General features: G+C 43.5%; 1 protein-coding gene across 3 annotated transcripts in view; it reads left to right on the top strand.

Annotated features, from left to right (window-relative positions):
* CACNA1S (calcium channel, voltage-dependent, L type, alpha 1S subunit) overlaps nt 1–15,394 on the top strand; it is a 109,752-nt gene that overhangs the window by 53,068 nt on the left and 41,290 nt on the right. For all 3 annotated transcript variants that reach the window (XM_015411835.1, XM_015411836.1, XM_015411834.1), the window contains exons 17-23: nt 363–495; nt 2,414–2,543; nt 5,872–5,931; nt 7,976–8,082; nt 8,943–9,030; nt 10,353–10,460; nt 12,457–12,509. In XM_015411835.1, coding sequence (XP_015267321.1) covers nt 363–495; nt 2,414–2,543; nt 5,872–5,931; nt 7,976–8,082; nt 8,943–9,030; nt 10,353–10,460; nt 12,457–12,509 — 679 coding nt within the window. The remainder of the gene's footprint in view (nt 1–362; nt 496–2,413; nt 2,544–5,871; nt 5,932–7,975; nt 8,083–8,942; nt 9,031–10,352; nt 10,461–12,456; nt 12,510–15,394) is intronic.

The following is a 15,394-nucleotide window of genomic DNA, read 5'->3' as shown; positions in this document are numbered from 1 at the left end:
AGGGTGGGAGAAGGATCACTGATGAAGCTAAGGATTGTGCTTAGTGTTACTAGTACATAGGCAAAAGCCAAATTCCAGTACAATTATTTTTTTAAAAAATGGCAGATGCTGAGGTCAGTGACCCATAAAAAAAGAAATGGCAGATGCTGAGGTCAGTGACCCAGGGTATGTGAGCAAGTCAACTCGGCTAGAACTTAAGAAGCAACACAGAGGTGTTTTTGAACATTAAACATACAAGTATTGAGCCATTAGTACTTCCTTCTCCTGAGGTTCACCTTCTAGGAGTTTTGGAATATATAGGATCCAGAACATACTTTTATGCAACAAACTAGCTTTTCAGTGATTAGCTGTATACCCTGCAGGTGATGATGAAGAAGATGAGCCTGAAATCCCATTGAGTCCTCGACCACGTCCTCTAGCAGAACTGCAGTTGAAGGAGAAAGCAGTGCCCATGCCAGAAGCAAGTGCATTCTTCATCTTTAGCCCAACCAACAAGTATGGCCTCTTCCTTTATCTCTCTGTCTATGGCCATTAGCCCCTAGACAAGAAGAAGCCCCTGTGGAGATCTGACATGGAGTGTTTTGTTAGATCAGTCTACACGTGTCAGGGCTGTAACATGGCAAAGGCATCCCCTCATGGAGCAAACACATGTATGTTTGGTACTTTAATATGCTTGAAATCTAGCCTGTGTATGCCAAGGTCCAGATTCAGATCAATGATCAGAAAAATGAGGTGGAAAGACTCCTAAACAGAAGGGGTATTTATTTTATAAAGAGAAAAGAGTCCAAATTAATCTATACAAGTAGAAAAGCCCCTCTGAAAATTACAGAAATGAAAAAGCAATGCAGTAAATGACCCACCAAAACCTTTCCCTAGAAAATTTCCTACCCACTGGGGGGGGAACTAAAAGGGGGAAAATAAGACATACAAGCCTGCCCCTGGAGAGAAAGGAGGGCCGTCCCCAGCGGTGCCAAAGCAGTGTCAGGAGATGAGACTGACCGGTGTCAGGGAGAGGAGACATGGAGGAGAGAGGTCTATGGAGCAGAGAAGAGAGTGGCCATCTCAGAGAATGGGGTAACAGGATGATTTACAAATGGGCTACAAAAGTTGGAGCTCGTTATACCCTTTTGCCTGGAACGAAGAGGGGAAGGAGTGTTAGCATCAGAAGGTGGGAGAAATAAAAAGGCAATCTTTTGAAGATGAGCCAGCCTGAAAGAAAACCCTTTCTCTGTATTGTGGAGGTGTTCCCCTTGTGTCTGAGAGTATCAAAAGTGTTCCCTTGGGAAGATTTGGAAGTTAGAAAGGTGAGTATCCATGGCCAGGTACTTGTCATGACTGGGGAAGGGCAGGAAACTTCCTGTCTGGTTGTTTAGGCTGAGATTATCTGAGAAGAGGGTCCGATGCCCTTCGGGGAAATGGTCCTTGATGAATGCCTCTTAGGGTGGGTATTTGCATGACTGATAGAGGAGCTGCCTCGCATTCCTTTCTGCCTTAGCATGACTCACTGCCTTTTGATGTCAGCTTAATTCAAGATCCATCTATCATTTTTATGCCCACACTGAGTTGTACGTGTGTACATAAAAGGGGAGAAATAAGCCATGACAAAAATGGGAGTCCCCAGGTATGAGGACCTTGAAGGTATCAGTTTACTACCACTCACAGATTTATACCTGACCAGGACTCTTTCATTCAGAGATGGAATCCCAGTAGGTGCCTTCAGACTATTCTCTTGTTATAGTCAGACTTTTCCAGACAGGGTCCCAGATTTGCACTACAACAGTGAAACAGTAATTTAAGAACTCTTAAAAATACTGCTTCGAACTGGGCCAACACATGAATGGGAGACCCATATTAGGGTTGCCAGTCTCCAGGTACCAGCGGGGGTTCCCCCGGTTTTCGGGGCTTCAGCCCATCCCCGAACAGCCACGTCCCTGTGCAAAGTTCCCAACGTGATGATGTCACCTGGAAGTTATGTCATCATGTTCGGGACATCACATGGGACGCTCTGGTTTGAGGGCAAAACTCTATGGTAAATTTGGCCTAAAACCATAGAGTTTTGCCCTCAAACCAGAGCATTGCCCTGTGATGTTGCTGACACAATGATGTCACTTCTGGGTGCTGTCATCACATCGGGGATATCCTGGAATGCCCCTGTGAGTGTGGCAAGGCGACCTGGCAATCCTAACCCATATTTACAACTGTGAACTCTCTGGAAGAGGAGCTAGCTACAACCTGGTACCAGTAGAAAAGAAATGCTTTCTTTCTCCCTGCTTAGATACAAACTGTTTGCCAAAAACCTCATCAGTTACTCTCAGTTAAGACCCATTCAGATGCCCTTCCTACTATCCAGTTTTGCTTAAGCAGCTTATTAGCCAGCCGGCCTCTATGCCTCTCCCTCCTCTGTCCTCTTCAGAATCCGAGTGCTGTGCCACCGAATTGTCAATGCCACCTGGTTCACCAACTTTATCCTCCTCTTCATCCTGCTGAGCAGCATTTCATTGGCAGCTGAGGATCCCATCCGAGCTGAGTCCTTCAGGAATCAGGTGACTAGAGACAGCAGTTGTGCCTCACTGTGTGGCACGGTGCTGGTGGATAATCAAGACTGAATCACAAGAAATCTCCTTCTGTTGTAGCTTCCTTTTACTAGGGATATACTGTGTGAAATAAATTGGGGTAACATAAAAAAGGCAATGAGAAAGGGCTGCAGATGGTTATAAGGGACTGGTTTGTATGTGTGAGCCAAACATGAACAAGAAACATAATGGCCCAATCTGCATTTAGCATTTGCTCAGTTGTTTTACCAAACCCACACTGGAACAGAAAAAGATGTGGTTCAAAACCACATTCAAATACCCGAGGTCATCATCATCAGAGTTTATTATGGTCAAAGACCCATTGCACAGCATACAGGAACAAACAAGACAGTCCCAGGTTACCAAAAAGCATTACAGAAATGAGACATCATAAGAAGTTTTAAGGAGGTGCTTGCGCTTTGTAAATGCAATAAAAAGAAATTTAGCAACATTCCTTGATATTGCGGTACTGACTGCAGAGTCACCCCCAAATAGCCATAAAATGGCCATAAATCTATGCAAACAGCCACCATAAACCCAGAGATCAAACAAAGTGAAAGCAGCATGCAGTCTGGATACTGCCATAAAATGTGACACTCAATTAAAGTGAAAGTGGCATGCAATGTAGATGGGAATTTCTGTTCCAGTGTGGGTTTGGTATAACAGCGGAGCAAATGGTAGATGCAGATTGAGCCAATGCCTCCAATAAACTCATTAAGATTGCACATGGCTCCTATACGCTGATGACACCCAGCTCTATCTGATGTTGGGTGGCTGGTCCGATTCCAGACCGGAAGACCTGGACCGGGCATTACAAGCCGTAGCTGGTTGGCTTAGGCTGAGTTGGCTGAAACTGAATCTGATGAAGACGGAAGTCCTGTGCTTGAGTCAGGGCAGTTTGGGGGTAGGGATCCCCTTCCCCACCTTCAATGAGGCGCCGTTGGTGCCAGCGCTGGAGGTTAGGAGCTTGGGAGTGTTTTTGGATGCCTCGTTAACAATGGAGACCCATTTTTGTCTTAGCTCAGGAAGGATGGCTGCAGAGCAAACGGCTGGCGCGGCAGTTGGTTCCCTTCCTTGACCGCGATGACTTGGCCACAATGATCCATGCGACGGTCACCTCGAGATTAGAGTACCGTAACGCTCTCTACATGGGGCTGCCCTTGTTGCAAATTTGGAACGAAAGCAAGTGCAGAATGCTGCAGCCAGGCTTTTGATGGGTCTCCCCAGGTGGGAGCACATCCAGCCTGTGCTGAGGACACTGCACTGGTTGCCAATAGCATACCAAATTTGCTTCAAGGTGCTGGTTCTTACCTTTAAAGCTTTATATGGCCAGAGTCCAGCATACCTGAGGGACCGCCTTTCCCCATATATACCCCAGAAAGCACTACGGTCAGGGGCTCAAAATCGATTGACCCTCTCAGGCCCCAAGGATGCCAGGCTTGCTACCACTAGGTATAATAACAATTGATTGGCACAGTAATGAGATAATACAGAGAACAAGAAAAACTGTGAGAAAGTGACGCTTAATATATGTCTTTAAAGAATCATAGAAAAGTGAACAAAAATAATATACATAATCATAGAAAAATATATATTGACGGTGATCTCCGGAATGTCTTGCCATTTCGAAGGAAGATCTTCTTCTGAACAAAGATGTGGGACAAAAACTGTCTCTCAATAGTTCATATCCTCTGGTGATGTCTCACAATTATCAAAGATGATTTTCAATTATCATACCAGCTGTAATGTATAGTAGAACCTGCCCATCTTAGCCCATGATTATTGAAAATCTTTTTTGATAATTGTGAGACATCACCAGAGGATATGAACTATTGAGAGACAGTTTTTGTCCCACATCTTTGTTCAGAAGATCTTCCTTCGAAATGGCAACTATAGAGCCCTGGCCCTTGGTGCTGACATCTAGCCTGTGCTGCAGGAAGATCTTAAGCAGAATGACTGTTAGACCTCTGTGTACACTCTTAAAGGAAGCCATCTCAAACAAACAACTAATTAACTATTACCAGTACTTTATGAACTTGAATTGTTTTTAGATGATTTTATGTTGTTTTAACTGTTATTTATATATTGACTGTGAGCCACCCTGAGCCTGCTTTCCAGGGAGGGCGGGGTACAAATTGGAGTAATAAATAAATAACATTATTCTGAATTGCGTTCCATTTTAAATATTAAATGAACCATTTGCCTTTCTAAAAGCATAGCTAATATGCAGCAGCCACAAAGTAAACAGAAGGTAACTGTTAAATGTATTCAACCAGCATGAACAAATTTCACTCTGAGAACTCAATAAATAAAGCAAGTTGAAGAACATTCCTAAAGCTCAATTAAAAAGTTACCTGATAGCTCTCCTTAGACAGCCTCCCTGAGTCTGCTTCGGCAGGGAGGGCGGGGTATAAGTCAAATCTCTCTATATAATAATTCTGGTTTGATCGTGGACTATCCTGAACATTCCACACTCCCAAATCAGTTGGCTCCCTGATCTGTCACTCACTATCCACTGGCTGCGTTGCTCTACCCCTCAAATCTACAGGTCTGGCCCTCCCCTTAGTATTGCCAGCTTCCAGGCAGCACCTGGAGATCTCCAAGATCAGTTCTCCTCGACAAAATGGCAGCAAAATGACTTGAGACAGCCCTGCCCTATAGCTAAGCAGAAGGAAATAAACATTGCCTGCCTCCCTCTATTTTCCTGTTTCCTCATCCGCCCCAGCAGCCACAGCTGGGACACTCACCTGGAGCTTCCTTCTAGACCTCGTTGTATTTCTTCCCACAACGAGCCGTACTCCTAGTAAATAAATAAATAAGAGTAGTTGTTCTGCTTCACTGGTGACATCACCAAGAAAAGCCCTGGCCCAAAGGCACTACTAGATCTTACTTCTCAGTGAGAAACACTATGGGTTGTAATAATTAATGCATTGTTAAAATGTAATCAGAAATGAAAATCATGTGCAGAAAAATGACAGCTTAATTTGATCATACCTTTATAAGGTAATTCCTAGATCTTAATGTCTGACCTACGGTAACCCAAAATAGTCACATAATCATTCTGCAGAGTACTATCCATACAAGTTTATAGTGCCAAAGTGGCTGGAGATATGTGGAGACTGCGCACTGTGAATAACTAAAAGTTTCAAGTTAGCTATAAAGATGTATTTAGCTTCTTTTCTTGAGTGTCATGTGAGAATGCATACAAAAGGTAAACAGTGAGTTGGAAAATTAAATGTTTTTGAGAGTGAATTTACAAAACTAATTCCCTCTTTCTCTGGGGGGGGTTTGTCTCCAGATACTAGAATATTTTGACTATGTCTTCACTTCTGTGTTTACAGTTGAAATAGTTCTAAAGGTGAGTTACTTAGGGCTTAAATTCTCACATAAAGCTCCTCATCCTGTTCATTTTATGTGCTTTTTAACAGAGTTGGATGTGCATCTGCCAGGGCTTGGATTAGATTAAGGGATTTAGGGTTTTGGGTCCCCTCCTTCTTTGAGTATCTAAAGCTGAAACTGTGCCAGCCCCTTCACCAGTCTATTTAGCAGATGGTGATGAAAGTGTGGCTGATGTGGGCTTTAACCAACAACCGCCCAATATGTCATGTAAGTGTAGGCTTTCCTCTCTACACCTTATTCTTCAGTGGCCTCTGATCAAGTTTGAGACTAATCTCTGAACCAGAAAAACAGTTATTGGAGGGAGTAGCAATATTGGAGAATTCTCTGCTGGTTAATGTGTGGAAGGAGGAGGAGGAGGAGGAGGTGATTGGATTTATACTCCACTCTTCACTACTCAAGGGAGTCTCAGAGCAATTTACAATCCCTTTCCTTTCCCCTCCCCACAACAGACACCCTGTGAGGTCGGTGGGGCTGAGAGAGCTCTGACAGAAACTGCCCTTTCAAGGACAGCTCTGATAGAACTATGGCTTGCCCAAGGTCATCCAGCAGGTGCAAGTGGAGGAGTGGGGTATCAAACCCGGTTCTCCCAGATTAGAGTCTGCGCTCCTAACCACTACACCAAACTGGCTCTCAGGAACCCCAGAGGACCTTAAGTGATAGACCTGGGAAAGTGAAGATTTCTGTTTTGTTTTGCTGGAGACAAGTAATTTCAGTGTTTTCTGCCACCAGCTACTAGCTTTGGCACCGGCACTTGCTGTGCTGCTCATTGTTGCCCATCAAGCTTGCACTATTCATACATACCACTCCTGCAGCTAGTGTGCACTTATTAAAAACAGGCAGTTTAAAATGACCTTCCATTTTGCAAATAATTGATGGTCATGTAGGAAGGTAGATTCACAATTACATCCCCAGCCTATCTGTGCCTTGCAATGCATATGTAATTTTAGTCTTAATCAGATGTACAAGACAAGTTATTAAGTTGACTCTGCTGTGCTGCAGAACTCCCCTAACAATGAACTAAGGCTGCCATCACACACACTAAACAATCCACTTTCAATCCACTTTCAGTGCATTTTCCAACTGGATTTTTAACTGGCAGAATCCATTTGGAAAGTGCATTGAAAGTGGATTATTTAGTGTGTGTGACTGCAACCTAAATGAACCACATATTCACTCTCAGAGTGGAAACAGATGACTTTAAAACCTTCCCGGTTTATTTCTGTACAGACCTGATAATCTGTAAGCTTCATTCACATGGTGAAGTGCGTGTTACCCTGGGTTTCCAAATGAAAGCATAGCAGTATTAGGTTCAAAACTCTACTGAAGTTTATTGGCCAGTTAATTTTCACAAAATTAGAACTGCTATAGGGAAGGCTTAATAGTGGCATCTGTGGTAAAGTAGTTGTCTGTTTACTTACCCACAGTATCTGAAAAGGAAGTCCTTTGTAAACCCCACAAAGCATCCAATGTCCTATACTTAACTGGTGCAGGTTTAAAAACACCAGTGTACAAACTGAGGTAGCCAGGAAAGGAGATACAAACTAGGACACATAACCTTGCAAATTGTCCATGTATTCTTACAAACGGCACATGCACACATACTTAGAAGAGAGACATAGAAAAATAACTACCCCCATGGAACTTGATACAGTGTTGTCTATAATCACCCTCACAGTTAGAGAGACATAAGGACAATTCATGTAGCCATTTTGGAATGCCAGACTAGGCATTACTGTATTCATAACATGCTGTTTGTTTGTGCTGAATCACTCCTCTGAATAGTTGACAAATATAGAGCGCCAGTTATCTTAAATTCAGACTTGCCCGTTATCCAGCGCTTATGGTCATTCTCAGGCAACTGCCATTTTGGCATACCAACCAATGTTCTAAAATGTCCAAATGATCTTGTGTATTTGGCCACTGAAAAAAAGCATCCTCACACACCAACAGACATCCAGAACTGGATCTCCTGAAAGCTAACCAGCTCTTCTTGCTCCCCACAGATGACCGCTTATGGTGCCTTTCTTCATAAGGGCTCCTTCTGCCGCAACTCCTTCAACATCCTGGACTTGCTTGTGGTAGCGGTCTCCCTCATCTCCATGGGAATTCAGTAAGCCTGCAACAGAGGGACTGCTTTTCTAGCGGGTCATTCCATTATTTCTTGTAGACCCTGAGCCAGCTGTACTCATGCTTTGGGAGGGGGAGTAGAAATTAAACCAACCATCTGAAGAATGGTTGTATATTACTACAGAGTAGGGAATACTATGAAATAGAATAAAGATGTATGTATTTCTGAAGAAACTTAAGAAAGATGTTATGCAGGGAAGATGACTACACCTTGGACCCTGAGGAGTAGGGTCTGCTGAGGGGGAATAAACTTGAATCTTGAAAAGCAGCAGAAATTAATTTCAACAATTAAAATTAAGAGTAAAAGTAATTCCTTTCTTGCCTCCACATTACGATGGAAATTAGAGGTACAGTCAGCTTCTACAGCTTAATCCTGCTAGCTGATTAGGCATAATTATCCCTTGGCTTGCCTCCTTCCTCCTCTCATCAACCACAAATGTTCCTTCATAAGGGTTCTTCATTTCTATTACTTACTGATGGTGGATTAGGGATTGGAGTTTTGATGCCTGGTTTCAAGCTTCATTCTCTGGGAGTATGTTCAGTTTGACAGCAATTCAGGTAGTAATTATCACCCTGCAACTGTCTTCCATCATAATTTGATGAAAATTCTGTTATAATTCCATGTCAAATGAACCTGCCAGGACAGTGGAAGTGATTACGTCCTTCTAAAGAGCTTTTTCAAGCCACTTGGTGGCAAGGTTACAGCAATTCCATCCACAAAGTGCCTCACTATACTGCTAGAAACATTCTAAGGATGCTGTGCTAATGGAAAGGACTGAGTCTGTGTATCATGAGCACAAATGTGTGTGTTTATTGAAATGTCTTTCCCATTTCCTATAACAGATCCAGTGCCATCTCAGTGGTGAAAATCCTAAGGGTTCTCAGAGTACTACGACCCCTGAGAGCCATTAACAGAGCAAAGGGCCTAAAGGTGAGCAGGTTAATTGGGATTCTGTTTAGTGCTCATTAGCCCAGAAATAGGACATGTCAGGGGGAACATGTGATGACTTCCCACCTCTGAATTAATAATGTACCTTTAAGTTTATCAGTGAACCAGGCAAAGCTATTTGCCCACCCACCCCTCAAATGAAACACAACACAAGTTATGGCTTAAACTGGGAATTTTATTTACACATAAACTGATCTGCATCATTTCATACCATTTAAGCACAGGTTGCATTGTGCCTGCAAAGTGTTGGATCCCCAGGCATTCGAAATAACTCCACGTTTGGTTCAAAGTAAGGTTTATTTCAAAGCGATGGTTCAAACAGGAACAAGGACATTGTTAGGAATGACTACCAATACACACGTGTAACATAATAAAGGGATTTGAACCAGGTTAGGGCCAATGAGCCCAGTTCCCGCTGGCGGGAATAGGACTTGCAAATGCGCGCCCATTTCATGGGAACATAACAGTTCTACATAGTCAACACAGGTTCAGTTCACAGGCGAGATAACCATAACAAGCTGAGCGAAGCACCGACTCCCACCACCAGCTGCACGACCTTGGCCAGTTCCGCAAAGTACAGAGCAAGCATAAAGAAGCAAAAGGAACCGGGGGGGGAGAAAGGGCCAAAGGTGTGTTAAGCAGGTAACACCAGACACAATGGCAGCTAGCTGACACAAAGCAGGCTTCTTAACAGGGCAAACCCACCTGGCTCAGAGCCTGGTCCGGGATCCCTCTGAACCCTACTTGTCATGGCCCACACTCCAAGTGCATACAGGAGGTGGAGGAGCACATTCCCACCCATGACTATTAAGCCTTAAGGCTCGTCACATGCTCCCCTAACCCTGAAGAAGCCACCACGAAGCAGGCAAAAAAAGGCCCCCCTCACTGCCAATTTGAGGGAGACCCAAAAAGATTCCTGCTCAACCCCACAACCAGTGACTGGCTAATCCCACATGGTCCTAAACAGAGAGAGGGCAGGTGTGGAGCTCGTCCTGGCTGGAATGATCAGGGAATGGCTGCCACTGCCAGACTTAGTCAGCCAGACAGACAGCCCTGATAGGTCAGCACTCCCGCACTGAGCCTTAATAGGCTCCCCCCACCCTTGTGATTCCATCCATGGATGGGGGCAGGCAAATGCTGGGCTTGCTCATGGTCCAGCATTGATCTTCTCCTTAGAATTTGCTGGATTGTGGCTATCAGGCACTGTAATATCTGACTATCTGAAAAACCCTATCACATGATGGCCAGATCAAATCCAGCCAATCTCTCTCTCTCTCTCTCTCTCTCTCTCTCTCTCTCTCTAGCATGTAGTCCAGTGTGTTTTTGTGGCTATCAAGACCATTGGCAACATTGTACTGGTCTCCGCGTTACTGCAGTTCATGTTTGCCTGCATTGGGGTACAGCTCTTCAAGGTAAAACTCTTTCCTAGATAAATGGCAGACCTTGTCCTGTTCCCCAAGTCTGTTGATTTAGAGCTTGTTTACTTGGTTAGGGATAGGTGAGGTTGCTTCAGTGATCATTGGTTCAAGGATTTTGGCCTGAACCAATAATCCTTGTATTTGGAATCCAAAAGCATGGAGCCTTTGATCTGGTCACTCCTCAGATTATTGTGTCATCTGTGACATTCATAAAACTTTGTATATTCAAGGTAATGACCATGCTATTATGTATGAAATTCTGAGATGAAACAAATATCTCAAGAGCTCACTAACAGGATTACACTTGATCATATAAAGAATGCTTAGAGCAGAATTCATTAGAGAGGGCATAAGAGAACATCAGAACCTTTTGGGAAAATGTTCCCTATTTTTTTTAGATGACTACACTTTGCAAAGAACCCTTCTCGACTATCAAATCTACCACCGTATCCAGACATCCACAAATTGTCCAATGTTACTCAGGTGGTGGCCTAAAGCAGTGCTTTCCAACAGTTATCACCCAAATTTGGGACTGGAAAATTGTTGGATTCTTTAGCAGATTAGCAGAATAAAACCAGTGCAGCACACATGTGTGTTAGCTTAAAAGAAAAACTTTACTAGAAAATATAAGGGAAAGTGTTACATGGAAGAAAAACAATAAACATCCTGGCTAACTAGTACTACTTGCCTGTTTCACATACTTCTAGCATGTGTGTTTTAAGTCTGCATCTTTGCGAGAGCGAGGGTGAGTGAGAACAAAGGAAAGTAAGTTTACTCCCAAAGCCCCACATCTGTGTACATGACAAGCAACATGTATCAACCACCAATATATTGATTAGCTAATAGCTGATATTAAGACCATCTCATTAGGAATAATATCTCTTCATTGGCGGGAAAAATATGCCCAACACCTCATTGGCTATATGCTAACTAAGATTAACATACAGTAACGACAGATTAACTCTTTCATGACTGAAGGGAGTGAACATGCAAAATCTCAACAAAAATGCACTGGGAAATATTTCTCAGTGAACATATATTAACATCTATAGTATAAACACTAGTACTTGTTAGAAGGAGATACAAAACTTTCACCAGACTCTTGAATGAGGTGGAAAGGAGACCCTTCTTATCTTCAGCTACATCATATCCAGCATGTTCCCATTTCTCCATCTTCCCTGTCTCTGTATAGACCAATGGTCTTCAGATACTGATAATCCCATGGATGGAAAGTTTTAGCTGCTCGTTATCTTCTGGCACAGCTTTGTTGGTATTTCTGCTGTTTCTGGTGGCTAGGGGAGATTTCTATCCACATACTTATAACCTGTCTGTGAAGAATAGCTTCGGTTTGGTCCAGGGATAAGTGAAGAGGATTCTTTTACTTATGGAGGAAACTTGTAAGTTAACTGCATAAGTGGAATGGAGTCAAAGCCACCCCAGGTCATTTGATGATATGCATGTATCCAGGAAACTGACACAATAATGCCATTGAAATGGGTAACTTTTTTCCAGTGGACTATTTTACAATCAATCACTGCATAAATAAAACTGTCAGGATCTTAACCTCTCCCTAAACTACTCCTAAATGATGTCCTCAGGAAAGGGCTGTGACTCAGTGGTACAGCATTTGATTTACATGCAGAAAGTCCCAGGTTCAATTCCCATCACCTCTATTTAAAAGGATCAGGTAGCCTGTGATGTAAACGATTTCTACAGTAGACCTTGGAGACCCGCTGTCAGTCAGATTAGACAATACTGATAGACCACTGATCTGACTCAGTATAAAGTAACTTAATGTGTTCCTGGGCATATATCAGCAGCAAAGGAAGTGATGATGAACTCTCTGGGAGGCATTGCTTCCCTTCTCTCCTTCAACAATGGTAACCTCTGTCTAGGCACTGAGCAGCTGGAAACTTTCATTTTTCAGGACTGTCAGGCAAATGAGACTGTACTAAAATCAGTCCTTCTTTGGATCTCTGATTAAATGTAGGGGAAATTCTACAGCTGCACAGATCCACTCAAGATAACTGAAGAGGAGTGCAGGTAAGCTACTCTCTGATGAGCTAGTATATCCTTCTACAGTTCAGGACTATGGGATCCCCCTGGTATAATAAGAGCGAGAGCACCAAATTAGACATTACTGATTAGTCTATGGCAGCTGCAACTGACAACTATAAATAGAAAACAAATCACTGATTGTGCCTTCCATAACATCTAGCAGAACTTATCTTTTCTTTAATGTAGTGGTTAAGTGTGCGGACTCTAATCTGGGAGAATCAGGTTTGGTTCCCCACTCCTCAACTTGCACCTGCTGGATGACCTTGGGCAAGCCATAGTTCTGGCACAGCTGTTCTTGAAAAAGAGCAGTTTCTGTCAAAGCTCTCTCAGTCCCACCACCTACCTCACAGGGTGTCTGTTGTGGAGAGGGGAAGGGAAAGGAGTTTGTAAGCCGCTCTGAGACCCCTTTGGGTAGTGAAGGGCGTATAAATCCAATCTCCTCCACCTCCTTTCTGTGAAGTCATGCTGTCATATTTGTCACTGTCATGGGTTGCCAGTGATGGTTGTGATAACATCATAATATCATATTGACATGCTACATGTCCACATGGCAGACTCAAGGCCACCAGAAAGACTTTGGATCAGATACATGCCTGGAATTTTGTGCTGGGAACTCAGTTCTCAGATGTGTGAGACCCAGTTTGGATCAAGACCACAGCGTGAAAGGACAGTAGGCTTAAGCATCCTCCCCAACCTGAAATGGCTTCAGAAAACAGTGATTTGCCCTTCTTCCGAAACGTATGTGTAGCCATCAGTATATATAAATTTCACTAGTAGGGCAAATAATGTCTCCTGGGGTGGGTTCAGGGCAGGAAAAAGCTGCTGCTCCGCACTCGTTCCTCCCTTTGCCCGGATCGTACATGTCAATTTCACACCATGTGCTGCGCGGCCGCATTTTGCTCTTCAGCTGTGCCCGATTTCCCCCATATCTACTCAATCCTCAAAAAACAGGATTGAGTAGACACGGGGGAAATCGGGAAAAGCTGCAGAGCAAAATGCAGCCGCGCAGCACATGGTGTGAAATTGTGAAATTGACACGTATGATCGGGGCAAAGGGAGGAACGAGCGTGGAGCAGCAGCTTGTGGGAAATCAGCCTGTGTCATGAGAGATTCCCTCCCTATCCAATTAGAGGCCCTAAACTAAACACGTTCCAAAGGCTTTGCCTCTGTAAACTGGTTAGCAGCAGAGTTCTCCAGGATTTATCTACTAAAGGATGATTATCAGCCTTTAATTCTGATTATTAAATACTGGGTTCGAGAGGCATTGCAGTGAACAGCTCTACTTTATTTAGTGATTTCAGGAACAAGACTGAAACCTCAGGGCAATAGCCCTGTTTAAATAGGGTGCAAAACCCACACCCAACTCCCAACAATAGGCTATTTACATAACATTAGTTTCTCATTGGTCACCTCCAGAGCCCTGGTGGGCTATTGTTCTAGAGCTTCAAACTCAGCCAGTCTCTGGTACACAGTCCTGGAATATTCCAGCCCTAATACTTAACACTGACAGTACAAAAGAGTAAGGGAGTGAGTTCAGTTCTTTGAACTGGTAACCAGCAAACCAGACAGAAAACATGTAGAAACATTTTTAATTGAGATAAACAATTGTTCTCTTTATTAAACAAGACAGAAGAAAATACAAGCAAGTAAAAATTAACCCAACAAGTACTGTGAAGATTAATGCTAAAATCATCAAAGTTCCTAGCATTGCTTAATCATCTTATAACAAGTAATAGTTTAAGAAACAAATAGGCCTTCAGCTTTTGTCTTTCTTACTTATCAAAAAGCCCAAATTACACACCCAGAAATCTCACCTAGTCTTCTGAGACTTGCATCCTGAGAAATCTGATTTGCTTGTTAAAGTCATGCATATTTATAGGAAAATATCAGTCATCATTCTCTAAATCTGTTCTGTCATAATCATGTGATTATTATCTAGATAACTGATTGGTTCATAACTAAATATGAGGTAATCAACACATCTCCCTTATATATAAAAGCCGAATGGTGGTGGCACTTCTCTAGAACATTCCACACGCTCCAGAATTGGTTGGCACCCTGGTGTGTCACTCAGAATCTGTCCCTATCCACTTGCTGCATTGCTTGAGTCTCGCCTCCAACATTCTAAACAGTTTGCTGTTCCTCTCCCCCCCATAGCCAATCAGAACACAGAGGTTATTTGCATATGCAGCCTCATTGGCCTTTGCCTCGGAACACAGAGGTCGTTTGCATATGCGACTTGATTGGCTTTTGCCTCTAACATTCTAAACAGTTTGCTGTTCTGAGGTAAAATGTCCCCAATTTCCAGGTGAGGGCTGGAGATCACTCAGAATCACAGATGGTAAAGATCAGTTCCCCTTGAAAAAATGGTGGGCTCTGTATCCTTATATGCTGCTGAGGTGGCCCCCGTATGACAGCCAATGTGACGTAGCAGTCAGGGCTTCAGAGCACGGGAGAGGCTGCAGGTGTGTGTGTGTGGGGGTGGAAAGCTGAAGAGTGAGGGAGAAATAAAGGTAGGTTGAGGATTGGCTGGGAAGGGGATAGGGTTGCCAACTCCAGGTGGAAAATTCCTGGAGATGTGAGGGATGGAGCCCGGAGAGGGTGAGGTTTAAGGAGGCTAGGACCTCGGACAGGTACAAAGCCATAGACTCCACCCTCCAAACCAACCATTCCCTTCTGGAGAGCCATTGTTGCCAATCTCCAGGTGAGGGCTGGGGATCACTCAAAATTACAACTGTTCTTTAGGTAGCAGAGATCAGTTCCTCTGGAGAAAATGGTGGACTCAGTGTCATTACACCCTGCTGAGGTCACCACAGCAAATTGACACTGAGTGTCCAAATTGACACTGAGTGTATTTATTTCCACAACGG

This window comes from Gekko japonicus, unplaced genomic scaffold (assembly GCF_001447785.1).
Source record: "Gekko japonicus isolate JY-2015 unplaced genomic scaffold, Gekko_japonicus_V1.1 scaffold309, whole genome shotgun sequence".
NCBI classification, from domain to species: domain Eukaryota; kingdom Metazoa; phylum Chordata; class Lepidosauria; order Squamata; family Gekkonidae; genus Gekko; species Gekko japonicus.
The sequence above is the reverse complement of the archived record's forward strand: the minus strand, read 5'-3'. Positions and strand labels throughout refer to the sequence as shown.